This window comes from Periplaneta americana, chromosome 7 (genome assembly GCF_040183065.1).
Source record: "Periplaneta americana isolate PAMFEO1 chromosome 7, P.americana_PAMFEO1_priV1, whole genome shotgun sequence".
NCBI classification, from domain to species: domain Eukaryota; kingdom Metazoa; phylum Arthropoda; class Insecta; order Blattodea; family Blattidae; genus Periplaneta; species Periplaneta americana.
Genome location: NC_091123.1, coordinates 170,223,214 through 170,247,835, shown reverse-complemented (window position 1 = coordinate 170,247,835; position 24,622 = coordinate 170,223,214). Strand labels below are relative to the sequence as shown.

General features: G+C 36.2%; 1 protein-coding gene across 2 annotated transcripts in view; it reads left to right on the top strand.

Annotated features, from left to right (window-relative positions):
• The window catches only part of LPCAT (lysophosphatidylcholine acyltransferase), a 343,026-nt gene that overhangs the window by 303,805 nt on the left and 14,599 nt on the right, over window positions 1-24,622 (top strand). For both annotated transcript variants that reach the window (XM_069831815.1, XM_069831814.1), the window contains exons 4-10: window positions 4,021-4,133; window positions 9,692-9,846; window positions 13,178-13,315; window positions 16,351-16,476; window positions 17,827-17,983; window positions 19,660-19,758; window positions 22,278-22,419. In XM_069831815.1, coding sequence (XP_069687916.1) covers window positions 4,021-4,133; window positions 9,692-9,846; window positions 13,178-13,315; window positions 16,351-16,476; window positions 17,827-17,983; window positions 19,660-19,758; window positions 22,278-22,419 — 930 coding nt within the window. The remainder of the gene's footprint in view (window positions 1-4,020; window positions 4,134-9,691; window positions 9,847-13,177; window positions 13,316-16,350; window positions 16,477-17,826; window positions 17,984-19,659; window positions 19,759-22,277; window positions 22,420-24,622) is intronic.

Here is a 24,622-nt window from a genome sequence, read left to right as displayed (position 1 = left end):
AATTATACAGTTAGGTACTTTATTCATAGATAATGAGAAATAGAAAGTACGTACTTTTATAATGTAACACGTTTGTATATTGTGAAGTAAGGCCTATTTATCCTGGAATAAAATGAGGAGCTTGGTATCAAAGTCGGACAACTCCATTTTTGCTTCTTTTACAGGAGAAGCGAAAAACTAGATCCTTGGAAACCAATGTCACCGTTATACGTACATTTTTTTAAACATTTTCATGGGTCATACAAATATTTTTTTCTGTCTCAAAATGTGATTAAAATTAATATTTAGGTTGAAATTTAAGTTTAAAAAATGGAGTTGTCCATCTCTGAAACTAAATCATGGAGTTGTCTGTTTTTGAAACCAAATGAAGCCATATTTAAAGTGGAGTTGTCTGTATTTTAAACCAAACGAAACCATATTTAAAGTGAAATTGTCTACTTTTGAATCTAAGTCTCTTCTAACTCGGCTTCAAAGCAAATTTACGTAAAACAGTACTTATTCATCCACAAACCGATTATATAAACAATCAGCCATGTTGGATTCGCGAGGCGTTATGGGAAAAGGTGGTACAAATATAGGCTTTTCGTTGGCTGCTGAAGGAATTGTCCTAATTTGAAACCAAGCCACAGTGGAGTTGTCTACATTTTGATTCTAAAGCGCACAATTAAGTGCTATTTTCGCTCTGTTTTGTCCGTTTTTTAACTTAAACAGTTCGAGAATCGTATTCAATACACAAAATTCTATGAGAAACAATCAGTATATCGAAATCGCAAGAAATGGAGTTGTCTAACTTTGATACATAGGTTGGATAAAAAGTAATGGCAACACTGCTGTCACGTGACGATGGTGCGTTCGAGAGCTGCCAGCTGTGTGGACATGAACAAGGACTGTTAGATGAGTTAGTGCAGCCAACGGCGACAGTACTCTGTCAATCTACTGCAGTGTGTAGAACGTTCACTTTCATAGGGATAGTGCGAGCGCCCTAAGACCATCCTTACAAAACTAGAGCAACGTTCCTGGATCAAAATTGAAATGGCACGAGGTCATAGTGCACAAGAATGTTTTCAGGGACTGCGTGAAGCATGTGGCGATGCAGCGTTGCCATATCGCACAGTTGCACGATGGGTTAAAGCGTTCCGGGAAGGCCTTGTTGCACCCGTACCAAAGGGAAGGTGACGACTTTCTTTGACGAATCGTCGCTATGGACGAAACCTGGACTCGCTCGTATGAACCAAACTTGAAACGCCAATCAAATGAATGGAAGCATCCCGATTCTCCTCGTCCAAAGAAAGTGCGCCCTACACAAAGTGCTGTGAAGGAGATGTTCATTGTGGCGTATGACATTGATGGGGTAATACTGCACCACGCTGTACCTCCAAGGCAGACGGAAAACGCGGACTACTGGAACATCCACCGTACTCACCCGATATGATCCATGCGATTACGATCTTTTCACCAAAGTGAAATAACCACTGCGAGGGACCCGGTACAATACCAGAGATGAACTTATCCTTGCTTTAGGGCGGTCAATACGGAACATCAACAAAGATGGACGCGCTGATGGTGTACGACGCCTTCCAAACATTTGGCAAAAGGTGATAAATAAGGGGGGCGACTATATAGAAGGTAGGCCTACGTAAATGTTGTACCCCTGTGAATAAAGCCATGTCAGAAATATCGAACTGTTGCCATTACTTTTTATCCAACCCTAGTACTTCGCTCCTCAAAAGATATCTACAGCATATTTTCAAGAATTTAACTTCTTATAATGCAGCCTGCAGCACAAGTGTGAACCGAGTGGAACGAACAGCTGACCATGAAGCACGTCAAGGACTGATCAGGTTATGTTTGGCAAGGCTACGAAGACGAAGACATTATTATTCTCATTAGCATTGTAGAGTACCGGTATATCGCTGTCAACACACTGATAGTCGCGGATACGTCATACTGTTTTTGTGTCTTTTATGTGAAGTGCAAAGATAACATAGACTCGTATTCTTTTCGTTGGTAACCGAAAGTTGGCCGACGTACAGAAGCGTGGCTGAAAATGGTGCACTGCTCAAAATAAAAATAAATGCTTCACCATTCGGAATTGGAAACACATTCATATGAACTTTTTTTTTACAGAAAATTAGAAAATTACCTCAGAAATAAGCTTCGTAAGTGCATATCAAACTTAATGGATCAGTCTGTATACATAACGAACATGGAATGCCCTGATAAATCGCATCAACACACGCACAACATGTAGATTTTCTGAATATGTTATACACTCATTTATAAACCATAATTTAATTTTTTTTTCCCCTTCGTACTCTGCTTATCTAATTGCATATACGAATCTGTGACAGGTTAGGTTTGGTTAGTTTACGCTTTTGTTGTGTGCATGTACGTATTTATTCACACTGTAAATGCCCGGTGGCAGTGGTAACTAATTACACTCAATAATGACAATTAATAACAAACACAATAATAATAATAATAATAATAATAATAATAATAATAATAATAATAAAATTAACAAAGAGCATCCTAAATTAAATGAAGCACGATCACTTAAAATAACATTTAAAGTAAATGTAATTTGTATCTTAACCCTAACTTCGAACTAAAACCCACGAGTATATGTTTATACATGCACAAGTACCTTTCAGCACTACACTCATTTCGCTGTCAACTCACTCACTGCACTGGTACTACGACACATTTCACTGATACTATCATGATTTCACTAACACTTAAAAAACATTTCACTGTACAAATACTTTGCTCTACCACTATGAAACTTCACTGAGACAACACACTTCACTTATACAACACTTCAAATAACAAAACATCAATATTACACCCTGAACTATCAACTACGAAAAAAATCCCTTATAAATTCAACAGTTTTCACTTTCGAAATCATCGGAACTACCTCAGCGCTAGTTTCACTTCTTTTTCCTATTACTGTAAGATTATATTGAATATCCCAACCATACTTCATTTTCTTATTACAAACTGTAGTGAATTTAGATTTAAAAACTCCAGCGTTGAAGTTTCAGTTTATCAGTTTAGAAATGCACCGATTTTTTTTTAACTTGAAACAAAAAATGTCATTTTGTTTATGTAATTTAGAATTAGAATAGTAGGCCTGTGGAATTCTATAAGGGTAGCGAGTTACAGGACTAGTTCAAGTTTACGTCAGTAGGTGAGCTACTTCAAGTGAGAGTTTGTAATTTACGGACAAAAATTAAATTGCCGACTTTGTATGTACTTAAGCAGTTGACGTAGTTACTTCAAAAGAGTTTTTCATGTATAAATATTGTATTAAATGCTTTCATTCATTGATGTTTCTTTTCCATTTTTTTTTTTTTGCAATCAGAATAACTACGATCATATATTATTGGGAGATTTTCTGTGATCGTGATTGATATTGCGTTCTATTGATATTCATGAAAATATCCAGCAGTTACAATGCTTGTTTTTGTTTTATATAGGACACTGTTGATTGATACTTATAATTTACTACGAGTATTTTATGTATATGCCTGGATAAATCGCAATATATCGAACGCCAATAGGGGAAGTTATCCCCACCCACATAAAAAGTGCATTTGACACAACACTCGCCTATCACGTAGAGTGTCTGATGAGCTAGTAGGGGAAAAGTGGAAGGAGTCGTAGGCGGAGCTTCTACGTTCGCTATATTGCGATTTGCCCCATATGCCTTTGGTACAATCATATTTTAATGTATCAACATAGATATAAAACAATTTGATACCTTACGAGACACACGCACACACTTTTTCATAACACTTATAATATACTTGTCGTTTTAATTACTTTTAAAATAAAATCTGTTATCTTACCTAAGGACGTTGATATTAAGTTCTTTTATAGTAAATAAAAGTCTGACATGTTTTTTTTTTTTTTTTCGTTCACGTAGCTATATATGTTAGTATCACACACAATAATGTAAGAGCATTCTTTGTTGCATCTGAAAGTGTGAACATGTTACGTGTTTTGACTGCACAGAACTCATCAACTACACACAACCAGTTTATGTGTGGAGAGAGGATCCCAATTCAAGACAGAAAACTATCAAAGAAATTATAGATCGTGCAACTTCTGATCTGGATTGGCCTCAGGTAAGTTTTATTTTATTTTATTATTATTTATTATTATTATTATTAAATAATTTCAAGGAAAAATTGTTCCCGGGCCGGGTATCGATCCCGGGACCCTTCGCTTAACACGCGAACGCTCTACCGACTGAGCTACCCCAGGAACTATACACGACACCGTCACAATTTTTCCTTTTATATCCACACAACTCACATGAGCTGACAAGACGCCAGAACTCAACTGTGAGTGCACACAATACTGTGTTACTTTAAATTGTGGTTTTCTGTTAACGTACCTCCAGTAACGAATGTATTATACAAATCTGGCTTTCAGGTAGTAGCTCCCTGTAAAGCAGGTTTGAATAATTTCAAGGAAAAATTGTTCCGGGGCCGGGTATCGATCCCGGGACCCTTCGCATAGCGCGCGAACGCTCTACCGACTGAGGTACCCCAGGAACTATACACGACACCGTCACAATTTTTCCTTTTATATCCACACAACTCAGCTCAGTCGGTAGAGCGTTCGCGCGCTAAGCGAACGGTCCCGGGATCGATGCCCGGCCCCGGAACAGTTTTTCTTGAAATTATTCAAACCTGCTTTACAGGGAGCTACTACCTGAAAGCCAGATTTGTATAATTATTACTATTATTATTATTATTATTATTATTATTATTATTATTATTATTATTATTATTATTATTATTATTATTATTTGGCTTCCTTAAATAGCTTCAAATGGAAAAGGATTAAACACGCATGGATATAATTTTGTAGGTTGTAATGACAGGTTTAAAGTACAAATTAGGTTTATTTTCATTAATTAGGTTATTTTGAATTGTGCTTCGTTTAATTTAGGATGTTCCCTTTACTTTCATTTAATTTAGGTTTCCATATCCGATTATTATTATTGCTATTATTTATTATTATTATTAATTTTATTATTAGCCTACTAATGATTGTAATTATTATATTTAATTACTTCGGAATATGTAGCCTATTATGTCTTTCTTGTGTTAAATTTAACACGAGAAAGACATATAATACATATTCCGAAGTGATATAGTGCTAAAAGTTGTGTAATCAAGATGTATTTAATTAAGTTATCATTGCCACCGGGTGTTTGCTGTGTAAATAAATACATATTTGATAAAATTATCAAAACTCTGTCATTTTAGATAAAGCTGTTAAACTACGTACCTATATGTCTATAGTCCACCAATCATGACTATTCCTCTGAACAGGACTAGGGGCGAGGTGACACCACAGTCTAGTATATACAGTCACGAAGCTTGAGTTGTTGAGGGTACTAGGAACAATAGACTGTGCAGGTACTATTTCGCATTGTCTGTGATGAGGCGATAGTAGCGATCCTAGTGGTTAGCAACTATCTATGGATGCATATACCCTACGTATTGAGCTTCGTGATTGTATATACTAGACTGTGGTGTCACATGATACTAGGGTTGCCAACCCTCCCGTATTTCCCGGGATCTCCCATATTTGATCCTAATTTTGAACAGTCTCCCGGCTCCCGTATTTTTCTTCTCTTGGAGCATTTTTCCCTCTTATTTTTGCATAATATAAAAATCTTTATTCTAAACATGTAATTTTGTCGTGAATGATGATGATTCATATGATGAAATGCATTCAAATGTGCAGTCTTCTTAGAAGGTAACGCTTGCCAGAAATGAGTTTTATGCTCACCTGTTTAAAATAAAACAATCCCAATATAAATTTGGAACGAACTGGCGAGTTTTGTTATATGCATACAAAAAGAGTATTACATCTCGTGAACAATAATTGGACAGATGTTCGAAATAGAAGCAAGACACATCTAATGAAATCAGAGCTGCAAACTGCAATCGACTTGAACTGTTACGCGTGACAAAATCTGTCTCAAAATACTCTTAATTTAAGCCTAGCTGCCGAAGTGTAGAATAAAGTTTGTTTTTTAGTAACTGAACTGAATAATTTGTCCATTTTGTATGTGAAATTTTGTCCATTCCGTAGTTGGCAACCCTACATCATACTAAGCTCCTACACTGTCCGGAAGCAACTGTCTACAACACTATTGACATGGCAGAAATAAAATAAAGAACGCACCTGCTGTATGTTTTCAGTTTGGGTACAATAGACAAGCTTGCGTTTCCCCATCCATTAGCTAGTGATACAGTCAATGTCTCTTTATTCTCTTCCTGATCAGCATCATTTTTTCTTCACCCACTCTTTCCGACACAATTTCATTTCTTATTTTATCTGTCCATTTCATACGTTCCATTCTTTTACAAATCCAGTTTTCAAATGCTGCTAGTCTTTCCTTTTCAATTGGTGGTAATGTCCATGCATCTGCCTATAAAATTCCACACTCCACACAAAGCACTTCACTAATCTCTTCCTTAGTTAATTTCCCAGAAGTCCGCATAAGATGCTCCTCCTTCTATTAAAAGCTTTCTTGGCCATTGCTATCCTCCTTTTGACTTCCTGGCAGCAGCTCATGTTACTGCTTATAGTACATCCCAACTATCTGAAGCCGTGCACTTGTTATACTGCCTCATCTCGAATTCGCAAGTTTACCTTTTTTAGTTTTCTTCAGATAACCATGGTCTTCGTCTTGTTTGTGCATTTCTCTTCATCATATACTGCTCACAGCTATCATTTAGCTCCAGTAACATATTGCTTAGTATCATCTCCTCTTCTGATAACTTTTTAAGTAGGTTATTTTACGACACTGTATCAACATCTTAGGTTATTTAGCGTCTGAATGAGATGAAGATGATAATACCGGTGAAATGAGTCCGGGATCCAGCACCGAAAGTTACCCAGCATTTGCTCATAGTGGGTTGAGGGAAAACCCCGGAGAAAACTTCAACCAGGTAACTTGCCCCGACCGGAATTCGAGCTCGGGCCACCTGGTTCTTTTGATAACAACGCCATATCAGCAAATCTTATACATTTTATTCTTTCTCCTACTATCATCCCTCCTCTGTTCTGAAAATAAGTCTTCACTAAATCTCCCAAGTAGATGTTGAATAGAATAGATGATAAAGGACATTTTTGTCGTACTCCTCTTCCTATTCCATTTCTGACGGTTTTTTCTCTTATCTGTAAGGGTACGTACACGTTGGAGCGACGATAAACGATAAAAGAAGCAGCGAGAGAAATGAAGCATGCATTGTCATTGAGGTGTGCATATTGGAGTAACGATAAAAGCGAAGATACACGATAAAAGCGACGAAAAAGAAAAATTCCATTTTCTTCGCTCTTGTCGTTTATATGATGTCTGATTAAGATAATATTGATCTGTGTAATGTCCGCTGGTTATCAATATATCCGAATATTAATCGATTTATTATTATTTCGGCGTATTAAATTAATTATCATGGATAGTCACAAATTGATCAGTTGTGTAGGCCTATTTATTCGTGATAGTTATGTGATCACAAAAACCAATCACAACACAATGAATTTATACTAGCTTTAGGATGAGAAACGGGTTCAATTTTGTACATATTTAAATTATATTAACCTTGAATCTAACAGCTGATATTTTCTATTTATCTTCTTTCATTAAGTAGATGTATAGAATATCTTGTACGGATAAATCAAAATGTTCGCTTCCCGCGTCCTCGTTGCTCCGATATGAACACTTGATTCTTTGATAATACCAAAGCGTCGCCAGATCGTTTTTTTTTTATCGTTTAACGTTGCTCCAACGTGTACGTACCCTTATTCTTTTCTTATAAAGATTACTGAATAGCCTTTTTTCCTTCCAACCCACCCCAATTTTCTTCAGGATTCCCATAACTTCATTCCAATCCACACTATCAAAAGCCTTTTCCAGGTCCATAAATACCACATACACATCTTTATTTTCTCTAGGTCTCTTTCGCCAATTGTTTGCAGCAGTTCAGTTGCATCTCTCAAAGCTTTTCCCTTCCTGAATCCAAACTGCTCTTCTTTTTCTAACTCTCCTTCCATCTTAGAATATAAACGTCGATTCAGTATTCGCAGGAGAATCTTCGCCGAGTGCGCTATCAAGCTGATAGTCTTGAACTCATTACATAATAAGTAAAGTGAAATGCACTTATACTTTGTGTAAATTTCGTGTAAAGTGTCAAACACTTATAAATTTGGATATAAATAACAATTAATAAAGCTGAAGTAATAGAAATAAGTAATGTGTACATGTACAACTCATATAATTTTGAAACTTTAGTACCCTACGTTAATTACAACTTAACATTTAATTCTTATACATCTTGATTACACAACTTTTAATACTGTATCACTTCGGAATATGTATGATAAGAACTTTCTTGTGTTAAATTTTAACGTACCTTGTTAACATGTTTCGACCTATTTTCGGTCATCTTCGGAACTGGTCGTTGTTGGTCTTGGCGCCTCTTGTTTCCTGTGTGGGTGCGTTCGTAGTATAGAGTCAAAAAGTGATGTGTTTTGAAATTGAGTTGTGTGTTGAGAATATCGTTGGAGTGTGTTTTCGTGTTCTGTATATTTCATATTGTTCTAATGTGTTGATCATTTCAAACACGTTACGAAGAACACATCACAGCCATAACAAAATTACAAAACACCTCCACATATGCAGAACACATCACAAATGCCAACCACACCTACAGAGACATCAACACAGACATGGAAATACTGCACATCCAACCAAAAAGCCAGAAACTCAACACACTAGAACAATATGAAATATACAGACACACGAAAACACACCCCAACGATATTTTCAACACACAACTCAATTTCAAAACACATACACTCATACAGTCTTACTAATAAACCATGTATAGTTTTTATACGAGACTTATGCAGAGTTGAGACAAAACTTTACTAATAAACCGTGAATAAGCTATGGACGTATAAACAGGCTGTAAACTATACAATGGGAATTGCTTTGCAGTAGTTATATACATGAAACCCCTTGTTTAAGCGTTGTATATAGGGAAAAAATGGCCACCCCTCTAACAGCTGTTCGTATCGACTGTCATTTTATGATGATGGTTACCTTGTAACCACAGAAGAACAAACCGAAGATCATAGAATTATTAGAATAATATTGCTGTAGCTTGTACTCTTTGACCAAAATGTAGTGTGGTAATCGATTAGAGCCAGTTGTACTATCGATATTTAACACGCCACACTAGACCGCTCTACCGGATGCAATAGAGAACCTCAGATATTCTATTACCTTTCGTAACGAAGTAATGACGAAACTATGACGTAGCTGTGTAACAGTTATACTGTTATACACGACGTATGTAGTGATTATTAGTAAGGAATTTACACACGACTTATAAACGAGCTACTCATTGTATAAGTATAAGACAGTTAAACATCTGTATATAGAATTTTTATTAGTAAGACCGTTTAACTCTACTCTACGAACGCACCCAACAAGGAAACAAGAGGCGCCAAGATCAACAACGATCAGTTCCGAAGATGACCGAAAATAGGTCGAAACATGTTAACAAGGTACCGGTACGTTAAAATTTAACACAAAGTTCTTATCATACATATTCCGAATTTAATTCTTAGTACATTATATTGTGTTTTGCAGGTTTTAATTTTCCCTGAGGGTACTTGTACGAATCGTTCGTGTCTCATCACATTCAAGCCTGGAGCATTCTACCCCGGTGTTCCAATCCAGCCTGTTTGTATCCGTTACCCAAACAAGCTGGACACAGTCACGTGGACGTGGGAAGGACCCGGCGCGTGAGTATCCGCAGTATCGGTTTAGTTTTAAAATAGGCCGCAGTCAGAGTCATTGCTATGTTTGTGTCATAGAATAATAATTTTTCACAAGAAACGGAAGAGTTGTAAGTATAATAAAATTATTATTTTGGTAGATTAACATAAACATGTTCACGAACAGAAACCGATTGGGTTATTGTACTCATGATTAGGGCTAGGATTTTGATGAAATTCCATCTTTTTTCTAGTAAGCCAGAAACATAGCTGCTTTAGTATTTACGTGTTATGTGATAAACTGAGTGTTTTAAGACATATTTGTTAGGGCATTTTATGCATTTCTTGCAACTCATAAGAGCATCTTTTGTTTTATTCGGACATTTTTGAGGCATTTTCATTCAATTTCGGCCATAAATCCCCATTATTAATACAAAATAATGTTTATTTCCTGTGATATTTTCTCTACATATTTTGTCCATTAATATCCTTTATTTTTTTACTTGGTTATTTAACAACGCCGTATCAACTACGAGGTTATCTGGCGAGATGAGGCCGAGGATTCGCCATAGATTACCTGACATTTGTCTTACAGTTGGGCAAAACCTCGGAAAAAAAACCCAACCAAATGATCAGCCCAAGCGGGAATCGAACCCGCGACCGAGCGCAACTCCGGATTGGCAGGCAAGCGCCTTAATCGACCAAGCTACGCCGGTGGCTAATACCCACGATTTTGTATAATATTTTAATCGTTTTTCTACACAAATATTGCCATTTTAACGTAGTATACTCCAACCACCCCTTCAATATAGACTCCTCTGTACCTGCCAATTCCTGATAAGAATGGCGTTATGTTGGACTACATGGAAACTACATCAGGTAAAATAGTTAATTGAAGTGTAAAAAATTATGTAAAATTAAATAAGCTTAATTGTTGGTACCAGAATTTAATTTAATTACTAGTCTAAATATTAAGTAGTACAAAACCTTTTTTCCTACTAAGCCAATTATGTACGAACATTTCAGGGCATTTTTAAGGGCATTTTTGAAAGATTTTTAGGTCATAAATGCATTGTTTTAGGACATTTTTTCATGATTTATAGGTCATCAAAACCCTAGCCCTACTCATAATATTACGAGGGTCGTCCAGAAAGTAAGTTTCCCTGGGGCCGTTTACAGAAAGAAAACACAATTTCATGGAAAGATTTATTGAAACAGATACAGCAAATTGTTGAGCTATTTTTCAAGATATTTCCTACTGGAATTGAGACATTTGTCATATCATGAGATCAAATTTTGTATTGCTTTGTTATACAAGTCTGCCGTCTAGGATCGGAGCCAGTGTATGACAGCCGTCTGCACCTCTCTGTTGATCCCACGGTGTGGCAAAATTAAATGTCTCAGTTTTTGTGGGGAATATGTTGAAAACCAGCTCAACAGTTGTTGTATCTTTTCCAATAAATCTTTCCGTGAAAATTGTTTTCTTTCTGTAAACGTCACCAGGGAAACTTACTTTCTGGACTGGCATCGTAGATAGTTTATTTTGAAAAAAAAAACTGTAATAGAAATATATCAGTTTGAGATAAGTAAATCAATGTAATAATATTCTTTGTGGAAATTCATGTCCTAGAAGTGTTATGTTTCGCCAAATAATGTAATACAATAGATAGGCCTATACAATGAAATTTTTCAGGAATGGAAAAGTGTCGGATATGTGAGATGTCCATAATGGCGGGAAAATCAGTGTAAGCGAATATATTTTGATATGCTGTATACTAGAGATGAACAAAACTAACTGCCGCTCTCGCTCGCTGTGTTCGTTGCATTTGTCTTTCGAGTCTCGGCTCGTCATTCTCGTGCGCTTCGAGTCTCGCTCATCATTCTCGAAATAGCATTTGGTCGACGTGGAAAGATTTCGTAACTTTGAATAACATACATAATTTAAACAAATAACGTTAGAAATATTTAATTGATACAAAAAAACAAAAGAAAACAGTATCACAGTTATCAAAATGTTCTGGTTCTACTATATGATATTACCTATGGTTATATAAAAAAAATTCTAAAATAAATTTGAATTTCTAAGAAACATAAAACATAGCGTTAAATAAAGCGTTTTTTTTTTTTTTTTTTTTTTTTTTTTTTTGTAATTGAGGTTGTATACTTGATCTCAAACATATGAAAAAAAAATTCCTAGCCTTTTAATAAGAGCCTAGTAATTAAATAAAGACTGGGGAACGGATTATTATACACTGGAAGGTAGAGATGATGTTTCAAATAGGCTACTTGATTGTTTATACATATTGTGACGCCCAAGTAGATTCGATCTCACGACCGACGGAGGAGAGGCTAAGTCGGCCTTGTGTTGGACGGGGTGCGCGCGCATCTGCCTCCTGGGGCATGGCTACGCGCGGTGAAGGAGGGGAGCAGCAGCGTGCGAGATAATTCGAGAATGGAGACACGCGTCGAAATATCGCGATCTATCCAGAACTCGTACTTTCTCGCAACGATAGTTTAGCTATAAAAGAAGAAACGCGAACGAACTTGAGCAGTTCCAGTTGATTAGTCAGCCAGTCAGTGAGTAAGCCAGAGCAAGCAAGCCAGTCTTGCGTACCGGAGTTCGACTCGAGTGTGCGTCCGCAACTTTATCAGCATCCGAAGGCCTGAGTTCGAGTGCAGTGGACCGCAGTTGGAGGGACCTGAGTTCGAGTGCAGTGGACCGCAGTTGGAGGGACCTGAGTTCGAGTACAGTGAACTGTCTCTGAAGGTCTGTGGTTCGAGATACTGTGAACTCGAGTGACTGAGCTAGAAGAACTGTGAACCGAGAACTGATAGTTCTGATTTGTAAATAGTGCTTTGTAAATATTAGTTAAGATTAACAGTTCATTGTTGTTCGTAATAGTCCAAGTAAATTGTCATTGCCGTAAGTGGAGTGCTATAACGAATACTGTGTCGAGTGAAAATCCTATTGTTGACGAGAGCGTTTAAGGTGAATTGTAGAAAGGAATTATTGTTGGAAGAATAAAATCCTATTGTTGAGTTGAAATAAATTTACAATATATAACAGTTGCCAAAACAGATAAACAACACATGACGATTCAAGGCTGCTTGACGTTCGAGAGTTGATCACTCCCGAAGTCGCGATCAAGCAGTTAACGACAGGCAATACTGTCGTGCAGGTTTTCGGCTTTGCGGGCGCTGTTAATCTCGCATTCTCGCTCGTTGTTCATCTCTGGAATATACATACATATTACATCCATGCATTATTGCTTCACGTTTTCTTTAGATGAATAGACTAGAAGCCTCTTCTAGTTAATTTTTGAAGTAAATACTGTAATTTAAAAAATGACTGTTGCAGTTTAAAACTGTTGTGGCTGACTCTGACACAAGTCCACAGCAGCTGCGAGGTCGAGTTCCTTCCAGTCTACACACCAAACGAAGATGAAAAGCACGACCCAAAATTGTACGCCAATAATGTGCGACGTCTTATGGCCAAGTACGTTACGTTGTTATATATTGTTACTTAATGAGAATTAAATATAGCCTAGTTTACACTGTTCCTCGTTAGAAAATGATGTGTTTTTTAAGAAAGAACAATACTACTAAAGAATGTGTGTTTGTGTGTGCATGCTGAGCTGAAGAATATAGACGAATGTATTCTGTGTATTATGGTTTGATTTGATTTATTTTATGCCATCACAATATTATGTACTATGTAAATGCATTAGTTCAACTACACTAGATATTAGCCAGGTACCAGTGGCGGCTCCTGCATATTTCTTAAGAGGAGGAAAGAAGTTAACAGTGCAAAATGGCATCTTCTTGGGAGAAACATGCTACAAATTAGCCTACATGCGTACATGTAAGACCAGGTAGTGTTGGGGTTGGCCTTCCTTCCTTTTGTATAGCAATAATCTGTTTTTGTAAACTGAGTTTCCTAAATTGTCCAAAATATAATATTTCACTTCCATTCATTGTTGAATAATTGCACAACTTAACAATTACAAGGAAATTCACAACCTCGCAGCATTTTCCACGCACACTACAGCATCACACGTGTTGGAAGAGACCAGCTACTAACACGTAACCGGAACCGTTTTACGGAAATGGGAATGAGAAATAATCTGTTAGGAAAGCGAGAAAACTGCACCCACCCACGTGGTCTGTGTTGTCACATGTACATTTTACAACTTCAGTATCACATGCTTTTGAAGAATGTCAGTTCTTGTAAAGTCATACTACTATTACTGTTCAAAGCTGCCGGTGGCCGATTAATTTTTTTATGTTAAAAATAATATAGTTTGCAGTACTATCAATTTCAAAGATATTTGTGCAAAACTGGCAACTTGGCTGTTGTCCTGTCTAGTAGACAATGAATGAAGTGAATTTCAGGGGCCAAAAAGATTTGCGATACTAATGTAGAACTACTTCCCTTTTGTTTTATATAAATCCAACTTCAACTTTCAGATATCCTCGAAAGTTTCAAACCATTCCTCCAAACAAACAATCTCTCATCCTTCTCACAGTTTTATAGTAAGCACATGAGTGCGCGTCGTTAAAAACTCGATCAACCGAGGTTTTCTTATAACTGTGAACTTAAAATTATCGGATCTTCCTTGAATTTCAAATTATATATTTTATTTGGTATTTACTTTCAAAAGAAGAGAAATGTTGTTGTTGTTTTCTAATGCCAGGCGTTTGACAATAAAGTCATTTGACCTCTTGCACTCCAGTATTTTTCAAAGCTATTATCATGGCCAGCCACTGAAGCACAGATTTCGAGGTGTTCCGAATCCATCCATTTCTTGGTTTGAGTTGCACAATGGGCAGTTAGGGGACTGATATATTCCAATTCTATGCAGGTGTTTGGCCAAACAATCATGGCCTGTTGCCAATCTAAATGCAGCTACAGATGATTTTCGTGGTAAATCGGGAATTAACTGTGGATTTTGATGCAGGGAGTTCCATTTTTTCCCTTGGGATTGTGTTATCAAATTTTGTTTGTTGAAGTCTAAGTATGTAGATTTAATAAATCTTTTCACAGAGTAATACGTAGATTTAGTAACAGGTCTGTAAGTAGCAGTGCTGCCCTTCTTTGCTAAAGCATCCGCACTCTCGTTTCCCAGGATTCCACAATGGGATGTATCCATTGGAATACAATTCTTTTAATGAGTGATATTAATTGAGAGAGCATTTTAGTTATTTCTGCTGTTTGAGATGAAGGTGTGTGTTTAGAGACTATTGATAGAATAGCTGCTTTGGAGTCTGACAATATAACTGCATTCTTAAATTTATTGATGTGGCATAGAAGATTCCTGAGACATTCACTTATTGCAATGATTTCTCCATCAAAACTTGTTGTTCCATATCCAAGAGATCTATAAAGTGAGAAGAGACAGCACATAACACCTGCACCGGCACCTTGTTCTCTGGAGATCAAGGATCCGTCGGTGTATAAATGAAGCCAGTTTTGTGGAGGGTACCTAATATTAATTGTCTCTAAAGACAATTGTTTTAGTATTTCAGTGTTTACTTCCGATTTTAGTATTTCTTCTGTTAAATTTAGATTATATTCTATATTTAATAGAGTTAAAGGGCTTGGTTTAATTTGTAGGTTTTCTTTTAAATTCGGGATATTGATTTTCTGTTTTAATTCTTGAACAATGGATATGAAACTTTTTTGAGTTTTCAATCTACAGAGAGGACTGTATGAATGCCAATTGTTTCCTGGTAATCTAATAAGTTTTTCATACTGAATCAGTGCTTTTTCTTCTATTGTCATTTTGATGCTGTTAATATTAGTGAGGAACCTCATAGAATCTATTGGCGTTGTTTTGATTCCACCAGTAATGAGTCTGAGAGCTTGGTTTTGAACATATTCTATGTCGTTTATGAAAGGTGAAGTAATTAAAATTTCTCCGCAGTATGTCAGCACTGGCTGTATAAACATTTTGTATGTAGTGTTCAAAGTATTCCTAGAGCATCCCCATTTCTTTCCTGCTAGTCTTTTTAGAAGGGAGAATCTTTTACGAGCTTTTTCAGAAATGTATTTCAAATGGTTGCTCCATGTTAACTTACTATCGAAAATAACTCCAAGATATTTGGATTCGTAAGTCCTAGGAAGGTGTTGGCCATTGTATTGGATATTGAATTCTCTTTTTTACCAAGTGAAAATATTTGGTAGTTACTTTTGCTTAAATTGAGTGTCATCAAATTTAATGAGGAGGACGTTCCTCCCTTCCCTCCCCCGAGGAACCGCCACTGCCAGGTACCATCTACATAGGAAATGGTTTTAATATTAGGAACAAAGGCATATTACTAGTGTACAATGTAAATAATAACAGTAATTTTTATACATACAAATAATTTAAATTTAAGCTAATGATAGGCATTATAGAGCCTACATGAAGTGCGTATCAATACATGGGACACAGAATAAGAATTTTGCCTTTTCAGTTGATGTAATCTAACAAATGCCATGTTAATTAATGATCTCCAATAACTAACATTATACCATTGTATGTTTCGCAGAGCTCTTGGTGTGCCTGTCTCTGACTACACATATGATGACTGCCGCTTGATGAGCAAAGCCAAAAAAATGAATTTACCTTTTGCATCTGGACTAATAGAGGTGCAGAAACTGAGGCAAAAATTAGGGTAGGTACATTTTTTTTTCTTTTCATATTTCTTTTTTCGTCATAATTTGATTATGAAGAAGAGCTGGTAATATGGGCCAAATAATTAATTCCCGTAATTTATTTACTTATTTCATTATTTGAATGTGATTATCCGTCATAATTTGATTATGAAGAAAAGCTGGTAATATGGGACAAATAATTAATTACCGTAATTTATTTACTTATTTCATTATTTGAATGTGATTATCCGTCATAATTTGATTATGAAGAAAAGCTGGTAATATGGTACAAATAATTAATTACCGTAATTTATTTACTTATTTCATTATTCGTATATGATTATCCGTCATAATTTGATTATGAAGAAAAGCTGGTAATATGGTACAAATAATTAATTACCGTAATTTATTTACTTATTTCATTATTCGTATATGATTATCCGTCATAATTTGATTATGAAGAAAAGCTGGTAATATGGTACAAATAATTAATTATCGTAATTTATTTACTTATTTCATTATTTGAATGTGATTATTCGTCATAATTTGATTATGAAGAAAAGCTGGTAATGTGGTACAAATAATTAATTACCGTAATTTATATACTTATTTCATTATTCGAATATGATTATCCGTCATAATTTGATTATGAAGAAAAGCTGGTAATATGGTACAAATAATTAATTACCGTAATTTATTTACTTATTTCATTATTCGAATATGATTATCCGTCATAATTTGAATATAAAGAAAAGCTGGTAATATGGTACAAATAATTAATTACCGTAATTTATTTACTTATTTCATTATTCGAATATGATTATCCGTCATAATTTGATTATAAAGAAAAGCTGGTAATATGGTACAAATAATTAATTACCGTAATTTATTTACTTATTTCATATGTCATAATTTTATTATGAAGAAAATCTGGTAATATGGTACAAATAATAAATTACCGTAATTTATTTACTTATTTCATTGCTCGAATATGATTATCCGTCATAATTTGATTATGAAGAAAAGCTGGTAACATGGCACAAATAATTAATTACCGTAATTTATATACTTATTTCATTATTCGAATATGATTATCCGTCATAATTTGATTATGAAGAAAAGCTGGTAATATGGTACAAATAATTAATTACCGTAATTTATTTACTTATTTCATTATTCGTATATGATTATCCGTCATAATTTGATTATGAAGAAAAGCTGGTAATATGGTACAAATAATTAATTACCGTAATTTATTTACTTACTTCATTAATCTAATATGATTATCGCATGTAATACAATGATATTAAGAAAATTAACCACGAATTTTAGTACAAGTTTTGTAAATTGATCCTGATTTTAATTTCCAGCCTGACTCAAACAAATGTTGAAGAAAAAATTCTCATGCAGTTCCCACACATCATCACAAATGAAGGTGGACAAATTTCATACAAAGAGTTTGCGAGACGTTTGAATATTCCATCTACCAACGAGATCCTCCAGCAACTGTTCAGGATGTATGATAAGGTAAGTTCTTTGTTGGATTGCATTGAAGGGATATTTTATTAAAATTGCCAAGATAATAATACTTGCGGATGATAAAAAAAAAGAAAAAAAAGTTTAGCTACATAATGTTGTGTATATATAAAGATAACTTTCACGGAATCTGTGAAACAGGATTCCTAACTCTGCCGATTTTAAGCAGGACCACTGATGTCTCATATACGCCATTCGTTTTGCAATGGAATTTTACAGTGTTACAATACATTTGTTCGGATCAAATTTATGCACATTTAAAGGACAAAACTAAAATTCTTTCAATAATTTATTATCATAATACACTGCTCTCTTAAAATAACTGAGCATATAGGGAATTAAATCAATGGTGTTCCCTAAACACACTATGAAATATTTAATATAAAACAGTATTTATCTCGGAAAGGAAGGAAAAACGGGCAAAATTGTATTGAACTTTTTGATTAAAATATCTCAAAGAATAACCCCTGAAATTAAAGACATTACTTATGGTTCACTCTATGTATTATTATTATTATTATTATTATTATTATTATTATTATTATTATTATTATGAGAGAGTAATCTACTTGTATATTTACGTGTGCACAAAAAGTAAAACCTATTTAAGATATCTTACATAGCAAAATAATAGCGTTAAACATCATCAGTACCTAATCTGTAAAATTTTCTGTTCATGTACCAGTATTAGAAGTTTATATATGCTCACCAATAGCTAAATCCTACTGCAAAAATGTTAAGGGCCATAGTCATAGACATTCTTAGCGCAGGCTTCCGGTGGATGATCAGCGAACTAACGTTTTTCGTATTCATAAACCACTCTTAGCGATATGATATGATATGAATCCTGTACAAGTAACCAGTCGATAGTCAGGGCTAGTTTAGCACGCTCGTAGCGCGGGCTAGCGGAATGTCTATGAATAGCAGCCTTAATGTCGGAGTCCCGAGTTCGAATTTCCACCATTCAAGAAAGATTAAATCTGTGGTGAAGAAGAAAGATGCTAGGGCAGGTTTTCTCGGGATATAACAAAATTTCTAAAATCACATTAATCATAAAAGAAATTCTTAGACAAAATCTTGCTGTAATGCACCCATAAAGTTAATTAGGAGCAGCAGGTTCAACAACTAGTACAAATAATACGCAAGTTAGTTTCATGAATTTCTTCTGAAAATAGAGGGTTATCACATATTTTCCTCAACCCATTAAGAGCAAATGCTGGGTAACTTTCGGTGCTGGACCCTGGACTCATTTTGCTGACATTATCACCTTCATCTCATTCAGACACTATATAGGCATAGCAGTTGATAAAGCGTTGTAAAATAATCAATTAAGAAAATTAACCATGTCATATCCAGGCTTTGTATATTGGTTTCTAACAAATAAATATTATTATTATTATTATTATTATTATTATTATTATTAAAACAATTTATATTATATGCAATTAATAACCATTAAAATAACGTTATCTAGTGACAAAAAATATAAATTATCATCTATATTTTCTGTCATTGAATGTATAATTAAAGTGCGCCCAAATCTGTGTATTGAAATTCGTTGTTCTTATTGTAAAATGGCTCCTTTGTTAGGAAATATAAAAAATAAAATAAAATAAAAATTTGTATTTAATATAGGAATGTTTATTAAGCAGATATTGATTTTGCAGGACTGCATGGGTGTTATCGATTTTCGGGAATACCTACTTGGAGTGCTCGTAATTTCGAAAGCAAGCGACACAGCCGATATGCTGGAATTGGCTTTCAAGGTAATGTCTGACTACTTAAATTTAATACAGTAGAACCCCGATTATCCGTCACCCTATTAACCGATTGCTGAATTATCCGACTATCTTTCTCTTGTTTCTTTTTTTTTTTTTTACTACAGACACATATATAGGCTAGTCTGTCTTCTTCATATGTATGAAGTACTACTATACATTATATTACTCGTAGTACCAGTACGTATTTGTTCTAGAGTATGTTATTACAAACCTTGACACTTACACAGTATGATCTGCTGTTAGAGTTGCTGTACTATAGAATTTCTATGTGAAATATATTCCACCAGTATCAAAAGAAAACGTGTTGTGCTAAGTACCGAAAAAACGGAAATAATTGAGTGGTTCGGAGAAAGAGAAACTGTGGCTCATCTCGCATCAGAGTACGAGAATGGTGTTACAACTGCGCGCGATTTAATAAAAATCAACAATGAAGTGCATAAATTATGTAAATCTACAACATGAGACCTGTATTATTCTTATGTTTCCGCTGACAGCCAATACAAGGAATTTCCTTGGTCCTTAAAAACCTGTCGTTGACAACCAGACTTGAATTATGAACTTTTGATTCACTATCTAGTGTGTTAAACACAAGAACACGGAGTAAATTAAGAAATACAAGTATTATTCACTTAATTTACGAAAAAAATTTACGGTACGGATTATCCAATTTCTTCGCTTAACCGTTCAGTCCATCCCCTTCATTACCATGGATAATAGAGGTTCTACTGTACCAACTTACCTAGGTAGTAACAATTATAAATATTGTATAGACATAGAACAAGATTTAAACTTTTATGAATGAACAATATTCTAGACACAGAATATTTCTTTTTCACAATTTGTAACTTGCATATTTATTTTGCTGATATGTGTTAATTATTTCCTCCTTATAATTGCACAGCTTGTGCCATCATTTTGTACATATGACTTTGTATGAATATAAAAATAGCTGAAATATTATGTTTAATACGTGTCGTAAATTTTCTAAATAATTGATTAAATGGCGATCTTACTCGTGTTAATTGTGTAAGCATGTGCGGCTTACAGCTGTTTCTGTGCTTCTTCACACCATCCTCAGAGCCTACTAGATCTCGGCGTCATCTCGAACTTTGCTGCCTGTTGTGTGGGTGCGTTCGTTTGTTGAAAAGTGTTGAAATGTGGTGTCAAATAGTGTGTGTGTATATACAGACACATTAAAACTCACCCTGATCAAATTCTCAACACACAGATCAATTTCAGAACACACACTATTTGACACCACATTTCAACATTTTTCAACAATCGAACGCACCCACACAACAGGCAGCGAAGTTCGAGATGACGCCGAGATCTAGTAGGCTCTGAGGATGGTGTGAAGAAGCACCGAAACAGCTATAAGCCGCACATGCTTACACAATTAACACGAGTAAGATCGCCATTTAATCAATTATTTACAATCAAGTGTTAAAAGTAGTGTACGAAAGATTCAACATGGGTAAATTTTCTATTTGGATGTACAGAGCATTCCAGCGATAAGTACTGGTTTATTCTTTGGCTGCTGGGCACCACGGTGCTTGAGCGATCGCAGCAACCAGGCCCTTAAACTCACGGCATTCACCGAATTAAAACTTACATGCATACTTACTAACCATAATATGTTGTATTTAACATTAATCGGAACTTTTGTGAAGAGGGACTTCAGCTGTACTGTAACACACACAGCTCCAGACTTTCAGAGAGAGAGAAGTTCACAAGGATGCGTGTTATGGAAGAAAGAACCGTGATTTTATCCAAAACTACTCAAAATCGGACACATGTATATATATATGAACTTTTTTCTTCACAGTGATGTCAGGAATCAGATCCTAGTATTGTACTGTATTGTATTGTATTGTATTGTATTTATTAACATTCCACGGTATTCATACATGCTTACAGCTAGAATATGGAACAAGTCAAAAAACTTAATATTATTATAAAATCTTAATTTATAGTCACAGTCTAGATGAAATATATACAGACGAGATTTACAATATAGTCTACTAGTACAACACAAAGTTTTAGTATCAATTTCATGAAGTGTTATTGAATGTCATGAATTCACCTACAGAATAGAAGGCGTGAGAAATTAGGTACTTCTTTAATTTGGCCCTAAATAATTTTATGTTTTGAGTTCCATTTTTTATATCGATAGGGAGGCTGTTAAAAATTTTTACTGCCATATAACGCACTCCTTTTTGATAGCACGATAGACTTGCCGATGGAGTATGAAAGTCATTTTTTGACGTGTATTTATGCTATGAACTGTTGAATTAGTTACAAAGTTTTCACGATTACATACGAGGAAGACTATTAATGACACAGTAAGAGTGGATCTTATGTTGAATGGCCTTATAGTTTTAACTCGCATACAAGTTTTCAATATAATAATTCCATACGTTAAAATCGCTGGCTCTGCTCTAGTTATACTCGCATTTACAAAGAACTTTCTCACAAGTGTTTTTGTGCCATTTGTTTTGTTACAGATATTCGATCGGGGTGGTCAGGGCAGAATATCACTACCAGATGTTTCGAAAGCACTCTACCATACGTTGACAATGCCAGCAGAGGAAGCACAACGAGTTTTCCGACAAATTGATAGCATGGGAAGAGGTTATATCACATTCGGTAAATATTCTGTCGAAATCAAAATTAAAAGTCTACAAAATACGTAGACCTCAATAGAACTCAAAATTTCACTTCTTTTAATTAGACATCTTGTAAACTATATGAAATAGTGGAGTGTAGGCTTTCACGGCCGGCGTCAATAGTAGAAAAGTTTTCCGGGCTATGAGGCCGTGGTCTGTTGGTTGTGAGACCAAACGTTTCGTTCACTGCTGCGGTGAACATCTTCAGTGGTGTCTATTGCTGGTGCGGCTGGTTCTACTGCGCGTGCCCATTACAGTCTGTGCTCGAAAAATCGAAAGAGAATTGGGAGGAAAAATTTTAAAAGGTACGCAAAACGCGTCCTTGCAAGGGGTTGGGGGCTGTACAAAACTAAGTATGTGAGCTCCAAGCCTGTTGGCCACTAGTCTCACTCTGGGTTACGCTGCTCCACTGAAGGAACTCTAGAAAATTTTGAAGGGGAAGCTGAAATTGGACGTAACCTCTTAGGTACCACATACGCGAGGGGGACTGAGATTTGATCAAGTGATCACGGAACGGGAAGAGGAAGAGCTGGCTGGTGTTTGCCGTTAGGATGGCAAGACGCTGTCATCTGTTGTTCGATGACAAAGCATGTGAAGGCCGTCGGAAGAAGCGCCGTGAAATCTAAATCTGCAATTTGAGAGGTCCCTGTCCTTTCAATTTGCGACTAATTGGTTGACCTCGTACATTTAATAGACAATTTATATGTTCTGAACTAGGGCATACGTCGTTTATAATAAAGGGGAATATATATGGGGAAGGGCATATAGGTCCGTGGCCCATTTCTTATAGGGCTCATCCCGACATTTGTCTTACGCCTGAGGAAAACCACGGAATACCTTAGGCAGGATGAGTTGTCTCATATAAGAGACTGGCCAATTTGGCTATTATGTAGGGGGTGATTGTTGTCGTGAGCCTTGTTGATTTGTCTCAATTTCGAGACCAGCCATTTGGCTATATGATGGCTCAATTGCGAAGAGGGGGGAGAGATGTAATTGTTAATTAATTAATTTAGAGTCTGCGCTGGCTGCATCGTTGTATATATAGTGCGGGAGGGGGGGGGGGGGGGCTTGCTGTTGTCGCCTCGGTCCGCGCTCGAATGTGCTCCGCATCCGGGGTTGTGTTGTTTAATTGTGCTACGCGGGCGGGTTTGATGTTAGTTTTCCTTAATGCCGGATACCAGGCCTTGTTAACCTTGAGGCCTTCTTCTTTTCGATTGAAATTGTTCTTGAAACCAAGGAAGAAGACGACACCGGAGTCAGGCCAAGACCATACGAAGAGAGGCACGGTGTTCTTGCCCTATTACAAGCAAGTTACGGACCGGATAAGCAAGATCCTCAACCGGCACAAGGTGGACACTATATTCCTGCCCACCAAGCAGATACGCAACAGCCTACGCTCAGCCAAGGACAAACGCGACAGATTGTCTTCTACGGGGGTCTACAGGATCCCGTGTTCATGTGGAGCAGTTTACATAGGGACGACGCAGCGGAGCTTCAAGACTCGGATCTCCGAACATAGAAGAAACTGCCGCCTTGGCTACGTAGATAAGTCGGCTGTAGCTGAACATGCTTATCTGAAAGGCGAACAAAAAATTAGGTTCGAAGACACCGATACATTCAGCGACACACCACATTTCTACGCGAGGCTACACCGAGAGGCGATTGAAATATATAAACATAAGAACAATTTCAATCGAAAAGAAGAAGGCCTCAAGGTTAACAAGGCCTGGTATCCGGCATTAAGGAAAACTAACATCAAACCCGCCCGCGTAGCACAATTAAACAACACAACCCCGGACGCGGAGCGCGTAGAAAACAGCAAACCCGCCTGCGAAGACATTCGAGCGCGGACCGAGGCGACAACAGCAAGCCCCCCCCTCCCGCACTATATATACAACGATGCAGCCAGCGCAGACTGTAATCGGCACGCGCAGTAGAACCAGCCGCACCAGCAATAGACACCACTGAAGATGTTCACCGCAGCAGTGAACGAAACGTTTGGTCTCACAACCAACAGACCACGGCCTCATAGCCCAGAAAACTTTTCTACTATATGAAATAGATCGATAACAATTGAGGACCTGGATACAATAACAGCATAAGTCTACTCACGCTGTTATTGCATAAATATCGTTTTCAAAATCCTTAAACCTTCTGCTCTCTGATAAACTTCTTCTTAATTC